Source organism: Carcharodon carcharias, chromosome 30 (genome assembly GCF_017639515.1).
Source record: "Carcharodon carcharias isolate sCarCar2 chromosome 30, sCarCar2.pri, whole genome shotgun sequence".
In the NCBI taxonomy this organism is placed as follows: Eukaryota; Metazoa; Chordata; class Chondrichthyes; order Lamniformes; family Lamnidae; genus Carcharodon; species Carcharodon carcharias.
The window spans coordinates 11,243,248-11,260,830 of NC_054496.1; the positions used below are offsets into that span (position 1 = coordinate 11,243,248).

The 17,583-nt window shown below is 44.5% G+C and overlaps 1 protein-coding gene across 1 annotated transcript in view; it reads left to right on the forward strand.

Moving 5' to 3' along the window:
* Positions 1-11,876, forward strand: part of LOC121271405 (retinol dehydrogenase 8-like) — a 41,192-nt gene extending 29,316 nt beyond the window's left edge. Inside the window, exons 4-6 of the mRNA XM_041177394.1 lie at positions 3,068-3,161; positions 5,956-6,139; positions 11,649-11,876. Of these exons, the coding sequence (XP_041033328.1) occupies positions 3,068-3,161; positions 5,956-6,139; positions 11,649-11,876 (506 nt within the window). The remainder of the gene's footprint in view (positions 1-3,067; positions 3,162-5,955; positions 6,140-11,648) is intronic.
* Positions 11,877-17,583: the final 5,707 nt, after the last annotated feature.

Below are 17,583 nucleotides of genomic sequence, written 5' to 3' on the forward strand. Positions count from 1 at the left end.
TTGTCTGACATGAAGCCCACAGACAGCACGGCCGCCCAGTCCTTCCTGTCTATCACGGAGGTCTTAGACGACAAGCACACGGGAGAGTCTGGACAAACCGCTAACTCCTGACGAACTGACTAAGGCCCTTGAGTCCTTCGAGAAGACTAAGACTCCCAGAAGCAACAGCTGAGCTGTATTCGGCTCTGTGGGACTGGATCGGCCCAGACCTGCTAGAAGTGTACGGGAGTATGCTTCTGGCCGGCAGCATGTCAGAATCCATGAGGAAAGGCATCATCACCCTCATCTACAAGCGGAAGGGGGAAATGGAGGAAATTAGAAAATGGTGACCCAATTCACTGCTGAATATGGACTATAAGACTCTGTCCAACATCATCAGCAATCAGGTCAAGTCTGCTCTGGAGTTGGTGATCCACCCTGACCAGACCTGCGCTGTACCCAGCAGGAAGATCTCGGACAGTCTTGCGCTACTCAGGGATACGATTGCAGGACAGGGGTATGGACACCTGCCTCATCAACCTGGATCAGGAAAAGCCTTTGACAGAATATCACACACCTACATGGTGGATGTGCTCTCCTAAATCGGGTTTGGGGAGGGAATCCACAACTGGATCCAACTGCTCTACACTAAAATCAATAGCGCAGTTTCAATCAATGGGTGGGAATCAGATAGCTTTCCAATTAAATCTGGAGTCAGACAGTGCTGCCCTCTCTCCCCTGTCTTGTTTGTGTGTTGCATAGAACCCTTTGCTGAGTCCATCAAGAAGGATCTGGGCATAAGAGGAGTGATGATCCCAGGCAGTGGAGGCACTCAGGTCAAAGCCTCCCTGTCCATGGACGATGTCGCCGTCTTCTGCTCGGATCCACTATCGGTGCGCAGACTGATCAACATCTGTGACCAGTTCGAACTGGCCTTGGGAGCCAAGGTAAATCATGGCAAGAGTGAGGCCATGTTCTTTGGGAACTGGGCTGACCAATCCTTTGTCCCCTTCACCGTCAGGACAGACGGCCTGAAGGTGCTGGAATATGGTTCGGAGGAACTGGGGCATGCATGGAAAGAAAACTGGACATGTGGGAGTGACGCTCCCTCTCCATTGCGGGTAAGAACCTAGTCACCAGGTCTGAGGCACTCTCGCTGTTGCTGTTGCAGGTCTAGCTCATTCCTCACTTCTGCGCGATGGCGATCACCCAAACCATTTTTCACTTTATCTGGAGATCGAAAATGGATCGTGTTCGCAGGGATGTGATGTACAAGCCTCTAGATAAAGGGGGGAAAAAGTGCCCAACATCGCCCTCATCCTAATGGCCACCTATGTGTGCGGCTGCATCAAGCTATGCGTAGACTCTCAGTACGCAAACACTAAGTGTCACTACGTGCTGAGGTTCTACCTGTCCCCGGTGTTGCGAAGGATCGGTCTGGCCATGCTGCCGCAGAACACTCCCAAAGTCGACCGTGCCATACCACCCGTCCCTCGTGGAAAAATTTATGCAGAGAAATACCTTTGACCACAAGTCGATCAGGCAGTGGTCAGAAGAGACCCTGAGGGAAAAGGAGATGGTGGATCCTGTCGGATGGTTCCCCAAGCAGACTGTCAAAGTCATTTGGCAGAATGCCTCATCACCAGAACTTTCCAACAAGCACCAGGATATAGCTTGGCTGGTGGTGAGAAAGGCCCTCCCTGTCAGATCCTTCCTACATACCAGGAGTCTCACCTCCTCTGCACGTTGCCCTCGAGGTAGCTGTGGGGGGGGGAAGAGACCATTCATTGTTCACCTCTTTGTGGAATGTGCCTTTGCAAAGAAGGTCTGGAGAGAGATGCGGTGGTTTTTGTCAAGGTTCATCCCGAGCAGTGCTGTGACACAGGACTCTGTGCTCTACGGGCTGTTCCCAGGGACACACACCGAGACAAACATCAACTGCAGCTGGAGGATCATCAACTCGGTGAAAGACACTCTTTCGTCTGTCCGAAACTTGTTGGTCTTCCAGTGCAATGAGTTGTCCCCGACCGAGTGTTGCAGACTGGCACATTTCAAGGTCCAGGACTATGTGCTGAGGGATGCACTAAAGCTTGAGGCAGCCGCCACAAAGGCACAATGGGGAAAGGTCACTGTCTAAGACCTTGCTGCCATAGTGTACCGAGGGGGTGGGAATTGTATGAACCACTCGGGCTGTATGACTCATAGCGAATGCATGTAATGAATACTAAATGTGTCATAATTGTATTGAAGCACCTCAGAGTGCTACATGATGTATGTCGATAACTCCAATACCATTGCACAGTCTGACTGTCAGTAATGACCGTATTGAAATGGCTGTAATTTTCATTGGTTGTATCGAAGCACCTTGTGATCCATGTGTAAAAGTTGAATATGATTGCATTTTTTGTGATGGCCATTTAGAAATGTTTGTAATGTTCTTTCAGATATTTTATAAGGTAAATTTTTCAAAAAAAAATTGACAGGCTGGGTCTCTCCTCTGTTGAAAAAAGGCTGAGGAGTGCCCTAGAATTATAGAAGGTCTTTTTTTGAGTGGGTCAGAGAGAATATTTCCCCTTGTGGGAGCATAACTAGAGGCCATCAATCTAAGGTAGTTGGCTAGTAAACTAATAGGGAATTCAGAAAAAACATCTTTACCCAAAGAGTGGTGACAATGTGGAACTCACTGCCACAAGAAGTGGTTGAAGTGAACAGTATAGATGCATTTAAGGGGAAGCTAGACAAGCATATAAGGGAGGAGGAAATAGAGGGTTACACTGATAAATTTAGATGAGGAAAGATAAGAGGGGGCTCAAGTAGAGCATAAATACTGGCATGGACTGATCGGGTCAAATAGCCTGTTTGAGTGCTGTGTATCCTTTTTAATCCTAATGAAACTAATTGATCCAAATAGTTTTTCAAACCCTCTGCAATACCATCTCCCTTTCTCCACTGAAACTAATTATTTTGAAAAATCTTAACAACTGATAAGGAGCACTATAAAGTTCAATCATGGATGTCAGAAAATAATGGAACCAAAAATCTATTTTTAAAAAACAAATATTAAAACATTATTTTTCCTTTTGAACAGGTGTCATATTCAATGATGTCTATGCTGCCTCTAAGTTTGCCATGGAAGGATTTTGTGAAAGTCTTGCAGTCCAACTTCTGAAGTTCAACATATAGTAAGTAAATATATTTACTTGGATACACTGCCAATCAAGAACAATTGCAGGCATGTTCTAGTTTGCACAAAGAGGAAGGGATCAGGATGAGGGCGAGTACATACACTTTTATCTTAAAAAAAATGTACACAGATGAATCTTGTTCACACAAAGCTTCTCCTACTTTAATTTCCCAAATTTGAGTCATATGGAGCAGAGAGGAAAGCACAACAGAGCATGTACCATCTCTTGGTTCTTGCCATTTGCTGGTGGATACAGGGGCATCAACAGTATTCTGTAAGCAGGATGCACATCCTCCCTCTCAAATGCAGCCATCAAACCAGTTGAAAAGTTAAAAGGGGATTTACTTATTTATTTATTTAGTGAATGCAAATCCCCAAAGCCAAGCAATAGCTTCCTCATTTGCTGAATTTAAGGTGATTACTCTGCCACTTCGTCTGTAGAGGGAACACTCCTCAGTAATGTGCAGAACTGTGTGTGTCTTTTCACAAGTGCATAAGGGGTTTGTGCTGAGGCCCCAGCATTGTAGGTTGGCTGTACAGGGGCCCTAGCCTGTCCTGAACCAGGACCACTCTCACCATGGTAGTTCAAAGCCTACCATTCAACAGATGGGGTTTGTCACAAGTAACTTGTCAGTGACTTCCAATGTTTCCCATTCCTTGATCCAAAGGATGTTTGCTGGTAGAGTCACTCCCAAGCATGTTGGGTTGGGATCACGCCTTAGTCTCTGGCCATCCATATAGATATGCAATTATTTTTTGGCACTGGCATTGTGGAAGTGGAATACACGGAATATTGGTTTAAAGGGATTCAACATGAGACTCCATGTGCTGCAGTAGTCCGTCAACTTTGTAATGTCTTCATTAAGGATCTGAAGCAAAGTGCAGAAGGATGGAGCTTGGGTGGCACAACAGATGTCATCAGCATAGATGAACTTGTGGGACATGGTTATTGGCAGTCACTTGTATATATGTTGAACAGGGTTGAGGCTAGCACTGAACCCTGTGGTAGCCCATTGACCAGCCTTCTCCATACACTTCTCCCTTACCCAAGGTGGACTCTGTTGCAAAGGAGTGTTTCAACAATTGTCCCGAGCCAGGTTGGAGGCATTCTGGACAACTTTAGTAGCAAGTTAGTGTGCCACACAGTATCATAGGTAGTTGTGAGGTCCAGAAGCACTATATCTGTCTTCAGGTTCTTTTAGCAATTTAGCATAGGTAATTTTTCACTGCTCCAAGGCAGCAAATCAAATTCCAGCATTTCCAACTGGAATGAGTGAAATTGAGGCCTGATGTCATTTCCTCCTATCTGACATGAACTGTAACATTGAGAGATTCGACGAGGTGGTCTGCTATATCAGGATCACCATTCTTATTCCTTTGGGAGCGCTGTGCTCTCTACATCAAGGCATGGGATGTAGATGGGTCAATCGCCATGAGGGATGGCTATGCAAGCAGCTTTGTGAATGACATCACAAAAACACTTCTATGATTCTTCCACAAGTATATTATGAATATATATAGTTATAATGATGATCTGCTTTACAGAAGGCAAAGGCCAATGTGAATGAGTGATAGCCTGTATTTACTATGTGGTAAGTCATCCAGGACTAGGCATTGTGCTGGTTGGGGGTGAACATCAAAGGAACTGATGTAGCACAGGGCAGGTGAGCATTTCTGACCCCATCTGGTTGAATACAACGTCCCATATTGCTTGGGTTGTTTATCAGGGTGAGGTCATTTCTGGAGGCCTACTCTAGAAGCTGTTCACCATCACTGTATGGTGCTGAGTAACCCCAGTCAGTGTGGGGGCTGTTGAAGTCTCCCACATATGTGGCTAGATGAGACAGTATCAGCAGGACTTGCTGTTCCCAGCTGGCACTTGGAGGCCTGTACACATTTGCAATATGGAAACCGCCGATCCAAATTGTGTCACAGAACGTGGTTGATGACAGGGCGGCTACATCGGCAATGTCAGGTCAGGCATAGGTGGTGTGGCTATGTTTAGCATGAGGGGAGTAGCACAGTGGGTCAAAGCCTTTGATGTAATCACAACCTTCTTCAGTTCCAATATGGGTCTCTTGTAGGCAAATGTTGTCGATGGGGTGTTGAGTGGCAAGACATCCAATGGTGTTTCACTTGGCGGCTGATAGTTCCTTAATATTAAGTTGTAAGGCATGGGATGTGAGTTGTCTTTCAACCTGGCATGGTTCAGAGAGCATGCCCTGTTGCCATCAAGCCAGAGGGTTGCTCAGTGTTGAGACTGGTGGCTCTGAGAGGATTGCATGGGATTCCACAAGGAGGCTTTTTCAAGGTCCTTTAATTTTCTCTTGGAATTCAGTCTGCTGGTAGGATCATTAGCTTCCCCAGGGGCGCCTGGGTACTAACTGGGGGGCGTGACACGAATGCTAATCCATTGTCCCAAAAAGGGATTTAAAAAGCACAACAAAAAACGTACCACAATACCATACAACAGAAGTTAAAAATAGTCAGTCTAATTCAGAAGAATAAGTCAATGAACTATAGAATAAACCATTTCCTAGTCGAGTTCATTACGTGGATTGTCCTCTTTAGATAGAGTCCTTCCATTGCCCAATTGGCCCTGTATTTCCAAAATGCATCACCCACTGCATTCCTCTGACTTCAGCATACTGTACACTTTCTAATCTCTACACACAACCAACACTGTCCTAATCCTACTCTCTGGAACTCTTTCCATAAACCCTCTAAACATACAACCAATTTCAGAATATGCAAGTTCTATATTAACAACAGTATTTTGCTTCTCTCTATAGTGTTTCAATGATAGAACCTGGTCCAGTAAACACGGAATTTGAAATTAAACTCATGGAAGAAGTGTTACACTCAGAATTTCCAGGAGCGGATTCAGAAACAGTCCAGTATTTTAAAGATACCTATCTACCTGCTTCTCGTGATATCTTTATGACAATGGGACAGACTCCAGATACAATTTCTAAGGTAATTGGTTTTGCCAAAAAACCATAAGTTCAAAACGCAATGTACAGAAATGACTAAACACAAAATTAGCAAATGATCGTTTCATGGTTTCTTATGATATTCTTCTGATGACTATTTCAACACTGGTGTTAATCAGTTTATGTTAAATAGTTATAAAAACAAAAAAACTGCGGATGCTGGAAATCTAAAACAAAAACAGAATTACCTGGAAAAACTCAGCAGGTACTCAAGGGTCATGAGGACTCGAAACGTCAACTCTTTTCTTCTCCGCCGATGCTGCCAGACCTGCTGAGTTTTTCCAGGTAATTCTGTTTTTGTTTTATGTTAAATAGTTCTCCACTCACATCACAGATAGAGGAATATCAAGCAAAGGTTTTAAGCATTCACATGTTAATATTGGTAACAATAACTTTTAAAATATACAAAGATATAAATTAAAAATCTGCATAAAATTCGATATAAAAAATCTCACTTCCTATTCCCCCCCCGCCTTTTTAATCACTCTTGTGTGTTAATGTTGCCTATTACAAATTCCTATGTCCATACATATGATAGAAACAACCTGTGTAAACCTGTCACACTGTAACTACACTCTCAGCCAGTAGCACAGCATTTCTCTCTCTCTTTGCATAATGCATTAAGATGCACATGGGTTAAGTGGCAAATAATCTGGACTAGATGGGTCAAATGCCCTGATTCTAATGTCTGAGGCTACAGAGGAGTTTCATTCCAACAAGTGAGGCATTCCTTATAGATGGCTGGTGCCATTGCCCGTGTAGTCACCTCCATGAACACCACAGGTAGGATATCTGCATAGAAGTCTGTGTCACCAACTCTTGGCATCGAAGAGCAGATTGGTGCCATTTAGGCTCTAGCTGGCCGGTCTCCACTGCCTTTGAAAATCTGGCAGAATACGTTAAAATGTCTTTGATGATCAACTAATGATGTTTGCTCTTCCTCATCTTCCATGATATTCCTTAGATCACGAGGAGCAAGGTCCAAAAGGCCCACGACAATGGTATTAAAGGAATGGTAGATGCTGTCCTCTCTCAGGAATACAGCATGTCTGTTCCCATGCTACAAATGAGATGACAAAATGGCCCGTAACTTCTGAACTCCAGAGCAGTGTATCTGGAGAGGGGGGTATCCCAAAGATGCACTGGGGAAACCTAACCCACCCCCCCAAATGGAAGTTCCCACATAAGGATTGCATGGCAATTGCCCGGGAAGTTCAGACTTGCGATGAGCAATTACCCTGCAATAGAAGCCATCCAAAAATGTAATTTAAATTACAAAGTTCAGATGATCCTGACTATCTTACACCAATAGCTACCCAGAAAAAGTTAGAAGAATTAAAACAACTTCTAGCTTCTGAGTAAACCATTGCACTGACTTCCCTCAAACTCCCACTGGACAGCAACTACCCCCAACAACCCTGCTGACCCCCCCAAGGGAATCCTCCAACACCACCACAACCACCACCCCACCACTCCCCCCAACCCAATGGGACTACCCAACTATTCCCAACCCCTCAACCAGCACCCCCAACTACCCCCCACGGAATGTCCCAACCCATACAGCGACCTGCCGGAGCCCCCGACTACACCCCCCAACCCGCTCCCGACTACCCCCTTGACTGAAGGCCACAGAAGTCCACTGCGCTACACAGATCTCACCGGGCCTGAGTCAGGTCGGGCAAGATAGGAGTGGCTGGATTTCAAGGTAAGTAATTACGGGCAGAATGGTGCTCCAACTCGATTACCACTCCACCAAAAGTTACGGGCCAATATTTCAATGATTGTGAGCAATTCGACACCAATTAGTTTAGTATAATGTTTACAGATAGAATTTTTAAAAATACTGACATTGAAGGTACCTCTGGCTAATACAGGAAAACAACAATAAGTTGGAAAAAAATGAGTGCTTATTTAAAACCTTGTATATTTAAGAGATTTTTTAAAAAACTCATTTTAAACTAAATGCAAGTCTGATACTAGCAAACAAGACAGATCAAAAGAACTTTGTGAATAAAATTTAACTCCAACAGGTGCATAAAACAGGCAGCAGTATATTGACTGGCCATCCATTATGAACCTTGTACATTGTAAATCTCTTGACTCCCCAGATACTGCCTACCAGCTACAAGACACAAGTCAGAATATTGATGGAATACTGTAATACTCTCCACTTGTTTGGATGAGTGCAGCTTCAACAACACTGAAGCACAACAATATCCAAGGCAAAGCTGCTCACTTGATCAGCACCTCAAACATTCACTCCCTCCATCATTGATGCGCAGTATATACCATCTACAAGAGGCATTGCAGCAGCTCACCAAGGCTCCTTCAACAGCACCTTTCCAAATCCACGACCTCTACCACCTAGAAGGACAAGGACAATAGATGCGTAGAAACACCACCACCTACAAGTTCCCCTCCAAGCCACACACTATCCTGACTTAGAACTATATCTCCACTCCTTATGAAAATCCTGCAATTCACTACCTAACAGCACTGTGGGTGCACCTACATCACATGGACTCCAGCAGTTCAAGATGACAGCTCACCACCGGCTTCTCAAAGGAAATTAGGAATGGGTAATTAACGCTGATCTTGCCAACGTCACACAAATCCCCAATACAAATATAAAAACCCTGCCCAGTTTCCTTTTCCATAACTTTGTAAAAGAATATTGGGCATGGTATATAATGAGAGTAATACACTACAGCCTATTTTGCATCTCTATTAAAATTTAAACAAACTTGCAAAAAGACTTTTTTAAAATTAAAAAAGAAGACATCAACTTTGTCTCTCCCACCTCTGTAATCCTCTCCAGTCCCTCCATCAACCCTCTAAGATTTCTGTTCTCAACTAATTCTGGCCTCTTGAGCATCCACTGTTTTCATCGCTTTGCCCAGCTGCTCTGGGACATCTGGTATCTGGAATACCCTCGCGAAACCTCTTCGCCTCTCTCTCTCTTCTCCTTTCAAACAATTCTTGAAACCTACCTCTTGACCATGACCCCACCACCGAACATCAAGCCATTGTTTCCAGGACTGTCACTGACCTCATTTCCTCTGGAGATCTTCCCTCCACAGCTTCCAGCTTCATTGTGTCTCAACCTCGGAGAGCCCGCTTCTACCTCCTCCCCAAAATCCACAAACAGGACTGTCCCGGTAGACTGATTGTGTCAGCCTGTTCCTGCCTCACAGAACTCATTTCTTCCTATCTTGACTCCGTTCTCTCTCCCCTTGTCCAGTCTCTTCCCACCTACGTCCGCGATTCCTCTGATGCCCTATATCATATCAAGAATTTCCAGTTCCCTGGCCCCCTCCGCCTCCTCTTCACCATGGACGTCCAATCCCTCTACATCCCTGACCAGGATGGTCTGAGGGCTCTTCATTGAACAGAGGCCCGAACAATCCCCATCCACCACCACTCTCCTCCATCTGGCTGAACTTGTTCTCACTGAACGATTCCTCCTTAAACTCATCTCACTTCCTCCAAAAAAAGGTGCGGCTATGGGTACCCGCATGGGCCCCAGTTACCCCTGCCTCTTTATAGGGTATGTGGAACATTCCTTGTTCCAGTCCTACTCAGGCCCCCTCCCTCAACTCTTTCTCTGATACATCGATGACTGTTTCGGTGCCGCTTCATGCTCTCATCTAGACCTGGAAAAATTTATTAATTTTGCTTCCAATTTCCACCCCTCCATCACTTTCACATGGTCCATCATTGACACTTCCCTTCCCTGACCTGTCTCAATTTCTGGTGATAGACTGTCCACCAATATTCATTACAAGCCCACCAACTCCCACAGCCACCTCAACTACGAATCTTCACACCCTGCTTCATGTAAGGACTCTATCCCATTCTCTCAGTTCCTTCGCCTCTGTCGCATCTTCTCCGATGATGCCACTTTCCAAAACAGTGTTTCTGACATGTCTTCCTTCTTCCTTAACCGAGGTTTCCCACCCATGGTGATTGATAGGGCCTTCAGCCGTGTCCGACCCATCTCCAGCGCCTCTGCCCTCACACTTTCCTCTCTCTCCCAGAACCATGATAGGGTCCCCCTTGTCCTCACTTTTCACTCCACCAGCCTCCACATTCAAAGGATCATTCTCCGCCAACTCCAGCATGATGCCACCACCAAACACATCTTCCCTTAACCCCCACTGTCGGCATTCCATAGGGACCGTTCCCTCTGGACACTGGTCCACTCCTCCATCACCCTCTACAACTCAACCACCTCCCACAGCACCTTCCCATGCAATCGCAGAAGGTGCAACACCTGCCTCTTTACTTCCCCCTCCTCACCGTCTAAGGGTCCAAACACTCCTTTCAAGTGAAGCAGCTCTTCACTTGCACATCTCTCAATTTGGTCTACTGCATCCGCTGCTCCCAATGCAGTCTCCTCTAAATTGGAGACACAAAACGCAGACTAGGTGACCACTTTGCGGAACACCTTTGGTCTGTCCGCAAGCACGAGCCAGACCTTCCTGTCACTTGCCATTTCAACACACCACCCTGCTCTCATGCCCACATATCCGTCCTTGGCCTGCTGCAATGTTCCAGTGAAACTCAACGCAAACTGGAGGAACAGCACCTCATCTTCCGATTAGGCACTTTACAGCCTGTGGACTTAACATTGAATTCAACAACTTCAGATCATGAACTCTCTCCTCTATCCTCACCCCTTTATGATCCCCTTTTTTCAATATTTATTTTTTAATTTTTATGTATATTTTTCCCACCTATTTCTATTATTATTTTTAAAAATTATTTCCATTCATTGTTTTATCCCCAACTTTTAGCCTATTTCAATCTTTTTTCCCCACACTGTCCCCTCCCCCCACCCCACCCCCACAAGGGCCATCTGTCACTTGCTCACCCTGCTTTCCACTCTCAATGTCACCATTAGCACCTCCGTTAGTCAGTATCATCACCATCAACACCCCTTCGACCTTTTGACATCTTTTGCAATCTCTGCCTCCAACTATCACTGACCTTCTATCCAGCTTCACCTGTCCCCCTCTCCTTAAACAGTATATATTTCACCACATTTCTATTTCTCTTCAGTCCTGAAGAAGAGTCAACGTTAACTCTCTCTTTCTCTCCACAGATGCTGTCAGGCCTGCTGAGTTTGTCCAGCAATTTTTTTTGTTTTAGATTTCCAGCATCTGTAGTATTTTGCATTTTTCTCTTTTGACCAAGCTTTTGGTCATGCCTTATGTGGCTCAGTGTCAAATTTTGCTTTATAATACTCCTATATAGAGCCTTGGGAGATTTTCTTATGTTAAAGGACCAATGTAAAGACAAGTTGATGTTATTAACTAAAAGAATGAGTCTTACTGGTTGGCAGTTTCAGCAGTTTATAGCAGATGCCAAGAATGATGACTCATTTAAGACTGTCGCCAATATGAAGATTTTTGCAAACAAGGACACAAGTGTTGTTTATATAAATGATCGATAGTTTACATTTAACCAATTATAATTTTACTTTTTCCAAGGCAACCATCAAAGTGATAAAAATGGAACAGCCAGTATTTCGTTACCAAACCAACATGCTCTATACACCACTAACAGCAATGAAGTACGCTGACGATACCGGAAATTTATCTATTCGGATGTTTTACAACCTACTTTTTAATCATGGAACTCTCTTTAAAATAAGTTTAAATTTCCTCAGAATTATAACATGCAACTGCTTCCGTAATCGTGCTGTTTCACCAAACTGATTACGAAAATGTAGAACTGACTCTATAGTAGCCGAACTGTTATTTATAACAATGTGGTCCTTTGCAAAGGACTTAAGCAACAGCATTTTTTTTCTACATCTACAAAATAGATGTGTTAAAATATAGAGAATAGGCAAGACAAAAGAATTATGTCCAAATTATAAATATGTCCTGGACCTAGATCCCTCAGTCATGGATAATGACATTAATTGATTTTCTTAAAAATCTGAAGATCCTAATTTAGCATAAAAAGTTGAAATAACAAATTTCCTAGAATGTTGTGATATGATTACTTGTATGAATATAGCGTTACACACTTACTGCCTGTGATTTTGTATGAGGGGGGCGTGTTTTCTTGCCCTTAGAGTGTCCCAATTTAAATAATTCCAGCAGCAAGCTTTTTGTGAATTTAAAATGAAGGAAGTTTGTTTATTATCACACACTTGCCCCGGAGATTTAAAACACAACATCTCATTCAACTCACCCACACTATCACTCGCACAAAGGTTGGATACAGGAACAAAACAATTCAATTATAATTTATGATTGTCTCAGTCTCTTTCATAGCAGGCCTGTAATTTCTTAGACAAGTTGGTGCTTTGATTGAAGTGAAGGTCTTTTAAAGCAGAGGGTTTTCAGTAAGCTGCAAAGCCTCTTGTAGTAGAGTTTCCAGGAGGTTGGTTCTCAGGTGAACTTGGAGTTGGAACAGGATGTCCATCTCCCACTTTCAAGTAATGTTAGTTTATTACCTTGGCTGCTTAGTTTACATGTAGCTTTGATGGCTGTTTGATGGATTTCTGTCTCTGAACAGCTTCCCCTTGAATTATTAAAGTAGACCACAAAATGGCTTCTTCAGCAGGTGACTTGTACAAGTTCTTTCCAAAAAGGGGTGGTGTGTATTGATTACACCTCCTGTGTTTTTGTTTGACACCTAGAAATTCACCCAGTCTAGGTTTGGGTGAGAGACCATCCGAATACAATGCAAGGTTGATAGAAATCCATTCACATTCATCTAACATACACAGTTTCAATATTTCTTCTGACCATGGTGAAACTGAAAAATGAGCTGGCTGGAATGCAAGTTCTTTTGTTGGCGGTCCATCCTAAACAAGGAAATGTATCAATTCTCCAGATGGCTGTGAATATCCATATTTAATTAGGTATTTGCTTGACACTCAGGGCTGTCTGGAGCTCAGAAGCCAAAAGCTCACATGATTTTCAGTGGCCACTTTAATAGATTGTTTCAGTTCAAAATTTTTAAAGTATTGACTGAAAGTTCATAAGATACTGGAACATGACAATAGGCTACAAAATTCAATAACTAAATAACCAATGACTCATTCTCTGATCTTCACTCTGAGATTTGTTAGCCTAGTCAGCCTTACTGAAACTCTTCTGTATTCTACTGATGAGTTAATCAATTATAAAATATACTTTAATCAGAAGAGGTGAGCCCAAAAAGGGATACATTCCTATTGCACTGGAACACTGATTATCTACTCTTTCAATTATCTGCCAGCAAAAACGAAAATGTCGATTTTGTAACTCTTTCAAGTACCAACCTAGAGGCACAACTCCAAATGAATAACCTCTTCCACCAATGGCAAGCACAGGCTCTTAAGCCCACGCGCTGCTGCAGAGATGGACACTAAAATGAAAATCCCTTCCGACAATCCTACTGACAGCCTCTGGAACATTAATCAGAACAAAGGTATCAGTTTTTAAAAAGTAACATGTAGCAGGTGTGTTTAAACATGCTTCAGCAGTGTTTGATTCAGTGCAGTAACGGGTTCTGTAGCATAAGGATCTTGCACATTTAGGGTTAATGTGGGACGACTGAGTACAGTACCACCCACATGGTGATGTAAGACAGCACATGACCCAAACCTAGTGGGCAGCCTAATATTGGACAGCCATGTGTACCAGCAAGCATGGAGAAAGCTCATAATTTGCACCCTTTATATTTGTAAATAGTTCTAATAGTTAATAACGACTTACAGTTAACCAACTATGACTACAAAGATTTCTTGAGACCTACGAACTGTAACCTACAACAGGTTCTGTGTCCAAAGTCACGAGGGATATACACAGGGAAGCAAAGAGCACAAAACCATGTCACAGACTGGCAGAACCAGCTTAAGTAAGTAAATCTGGAGAGAACTGAGCCTAGAAGGGTTAAGAAAGAGTTTCAAAATTCAGTGCAGCAATGAGAAGATGTAATCTGTGGACTATTAATTATTTGTCAACTGGGTACATCCCCATGTATGACATATCAAATGGCGGAGCAGGCTCAAAGGATCAAATTACATTCTCCTGCTTGTTATTCATATGCATAAAAACATACAAAACAGGAAATAACAATCATTTTTCAATACTCATACTAATTCAGCTCTCTGGGACTATCTGACTGAGTAACTCTTCCTGGCTCCTCATGTTGTACTGCTATTGTTGCCCAGGCGCTCGGATATTTCGACATTGACACATTGGCCCTAAGTGAGACTGGGCAAGCAGGGGAAGGCCAGCTCAAGGTGGTGGTTACCCTTCTTCTGGAAAGGTAAACCAGTAGAAGATCACTGCCTCCACAGGATTGGCTTCGCCATTAAAAATAACACCCCTTGCGAAGTAAATGAGCAACCCATGACCCTTCAGCTCAATCTAGCCCAGAACCAATGTGCTACAGTCCTCAGCGCATACGTCCCAATACTGGATGCTACAGACAAGTCCAAAGAGGAATTTTACTCCAGCTTCCAACAATCCTTGGCTGGAGTCCCAACAGGTGATAAGCTGATTCTCCTTGGTGACTTCAACGCCAGAGTTGGGAAGGACACAGACCTCTGGGGAGATGTAATTGGCAGAGAGGGGATAGGGAAAGTCAATACCAACAGTACCCTTCTCCTGACAAAATGCCTAGAACACAACCATGTCATAATCAACACCTTATTCAATCAAAGAGACAAGTACAAGGCCTCATGGCAACACCCTCGATCCAAGCACTGGCACCTGCTTGACCATATCATTGTCCGAGCAACAAACCGCAGATGTGCATATCACCCGCGCCATGACTGGAGATGGAAACTGCTAGATGGACCACCGCCTAATTCACTCTGTCATCAACACCAATGTAGCCCCAAAGCAGCAATGGCAACGGAAACAATGCCGCAAGAAAATCAACACTGAGGCATTCAAGGACCCTGATAAGAACCCTTTTCAGCCAGCGCCTCACTTCCAAACTGGCAACTCCTGGTGACCCAGAGACACAAGAGTGTCCACAGCGCTCAGTCTATCCTCAAGGCCTCCATCATCAGTACCTGCTTAGAGACGCTTGGTCACTCGACCAGGAAACACCAAGACTGGTCCGATGAGAATGCCAAGGAGATCCAGGAGCTGAAAAGCCACAAGTGGAAGGCGTTTTTGCACCTGAAATAGCAACCCAACTCAACAGCAAGTAAGCAGCTCTACAGATAGTTGAAGGCTGAGGTCCAGCAAAAAACCCGTGACCTAAAGAAGATGGTGGGTGGAGAAAGCGGAGATCCAACAGTTAGCCAACAACCATAATGTGCAAGGTTTCCTTAGCGTAGTCATGACCACCTATGGCCCAAGCACCCAAGGCCCCAATCCACTGCTGGCCAAGAACAGAGAGATGCTCATCATGGACAGAGAGGCAGTCAGCACCTGCTGGAAGGAGTACTTCAAAGATCTTCTTAATAGAGACTCTGTCTTCAATGCTTCCTCAACTCCATCCTGCAGCATGCTACCCGCCACCAATTCAGCACAACCCCAACCTGGCACAAGGTAGAAAAGGCCATTCGATAGCTAAAGAACAACAAGGCATCAGGAGTAGATGGAATCCCCACCAAAGCACTAAAGCGCAGCAGAGAAGCACTACTGGCGCCAATACATGGCCTCATCTCCCTTATCTGAAAGGAGAGCATGCCTGGAGATCTCAGAGATGGCATAATCACAACCATCTTCAAGAAAGCTGACAAGTCTGACCGCAGGAACTACAGAGGGACCTCCCTGCTGTCAGAAACAGAGAAGGTCATCGCAAGAATCCTTCTCAATTGCCTTCTCCCTTTGGATGAAGAGCTTCTCCCAGAGTCACAATGCGGATGTCGCTCACTAAGGGGCACAACGGGCATGATCTTCAACGCACGGCAACTGCAAGAGAAATGCAAGGAACAGCACCAACCCTTGTACTTGGCCTTTTACCTCACAAAAGCCTTCAACACTGTCAACCGTGAAGGATTATGGAGCATCTTCCTCTGTTTCAGCTGCCCCCAAAAGTTTGTCACCATCCTCCACCTACTCCACGATGACATGCAAGCCGTGATCCTGACCAATTGATCCACCACTGACCCAATCCACGTTCAGCCCAGGGTCAAGCAAGGCAGTATTGTCACACTGACACTCTTCTCAATCTCCCTTGCAAGATGCTTCATCTCACCCTCAACAAGCTCCCCGCTAGAGTGGAGCTAAACTACAGAACAAGCGGGAATCTGTTCAACCTCTGCCACCTCCAGGCCAAATCCAAGGTTGTCCCATCCTCTGTCATTGAACTCAGCATGCAGACAATACTTGTGTCTGCGTACACTCGGAGGCTGAGCTCCAAGCCATCATCAACATCTTCACTGAGGCGTACAAGAGCTTGGGCCTTACGCTAAACATCCATAAGACAAAGGTCCTCTACCAACCTACCCCCTCCACACCGTCCACCCCACCCACCCACCGATTATGTCAACAAGGGCAGGCATCGATGACAAGGTTCAACACCACCTTCAGTGTGCCAGCGCAGCCTTCAGCCACCTAAGGAAGATTTTGTTTGAAGACCAGGACTTCAAACCCAACACCAAGCTCATGGTCTAGTCAGCAGAAATGATACTCACCCTCCTATACGACTCAGAGACATGGACTATATACAGCAGGCATCTCAAAACTCTGGAGGAGTATCTCCGCAAGATCGGGCAAATCCATTGGCAGGATAGGCGCACCAACGTCAGTGTTCTCGCTCGGGCCAACATCCCCAGCATCGAAGCATTGACCACATTTGATCAGCTCTGCTGGGCGGGCCACGTTGTCCACATGCCTGACACAAGACTCTCGAAACAAGCATTTGACACAGAGCTTCGACATGGCAAGTAAGCCCCAGGAGGGCGAAGGAAATGCTTCAAGGACACTCTCAAAGCCTCCTTGAAAAAGTGCAACATCACCATTGACATCTGTGAATCCCTGGCCCAACACTGCCCCTAGTGGAGGGAAAACATCCAAGGAGGAGTTGAACACCTCAAGTCTCATTGCCAAGGGATATCTGAAGTCAAGGGTCAACAGTGAAAGGAGCGCATGGCAACCCAGGCATCCCATCCAGCTGTTCCCTCTACCACTGTCTGCCCCACCATTGAGAGAGAGTAGGTCATGCATTGGATTCTTCAGTCACAAGAGAACCCACTTTTAGAGTGAAAGCAAGTCATCCTCAACCTCAAAGCACAGTCTAAGCGAGAAGAGAGATTTATACTATATAATAATCATGTTTATCAAACATTTATACTAGTGCTGTTTATGGTCCAAGGACAACAGCAGAAACTTGTGCTTACAATCAGCAGAAACTTGTGCTTACAATCGTACCTTTTAATGCAAGAAACTTCCCAGTGTACTTCAAATAGATTTAAGGAAAAGAGATGCCAAGCCAAAAAGCAGAAATTAGACCCCATGA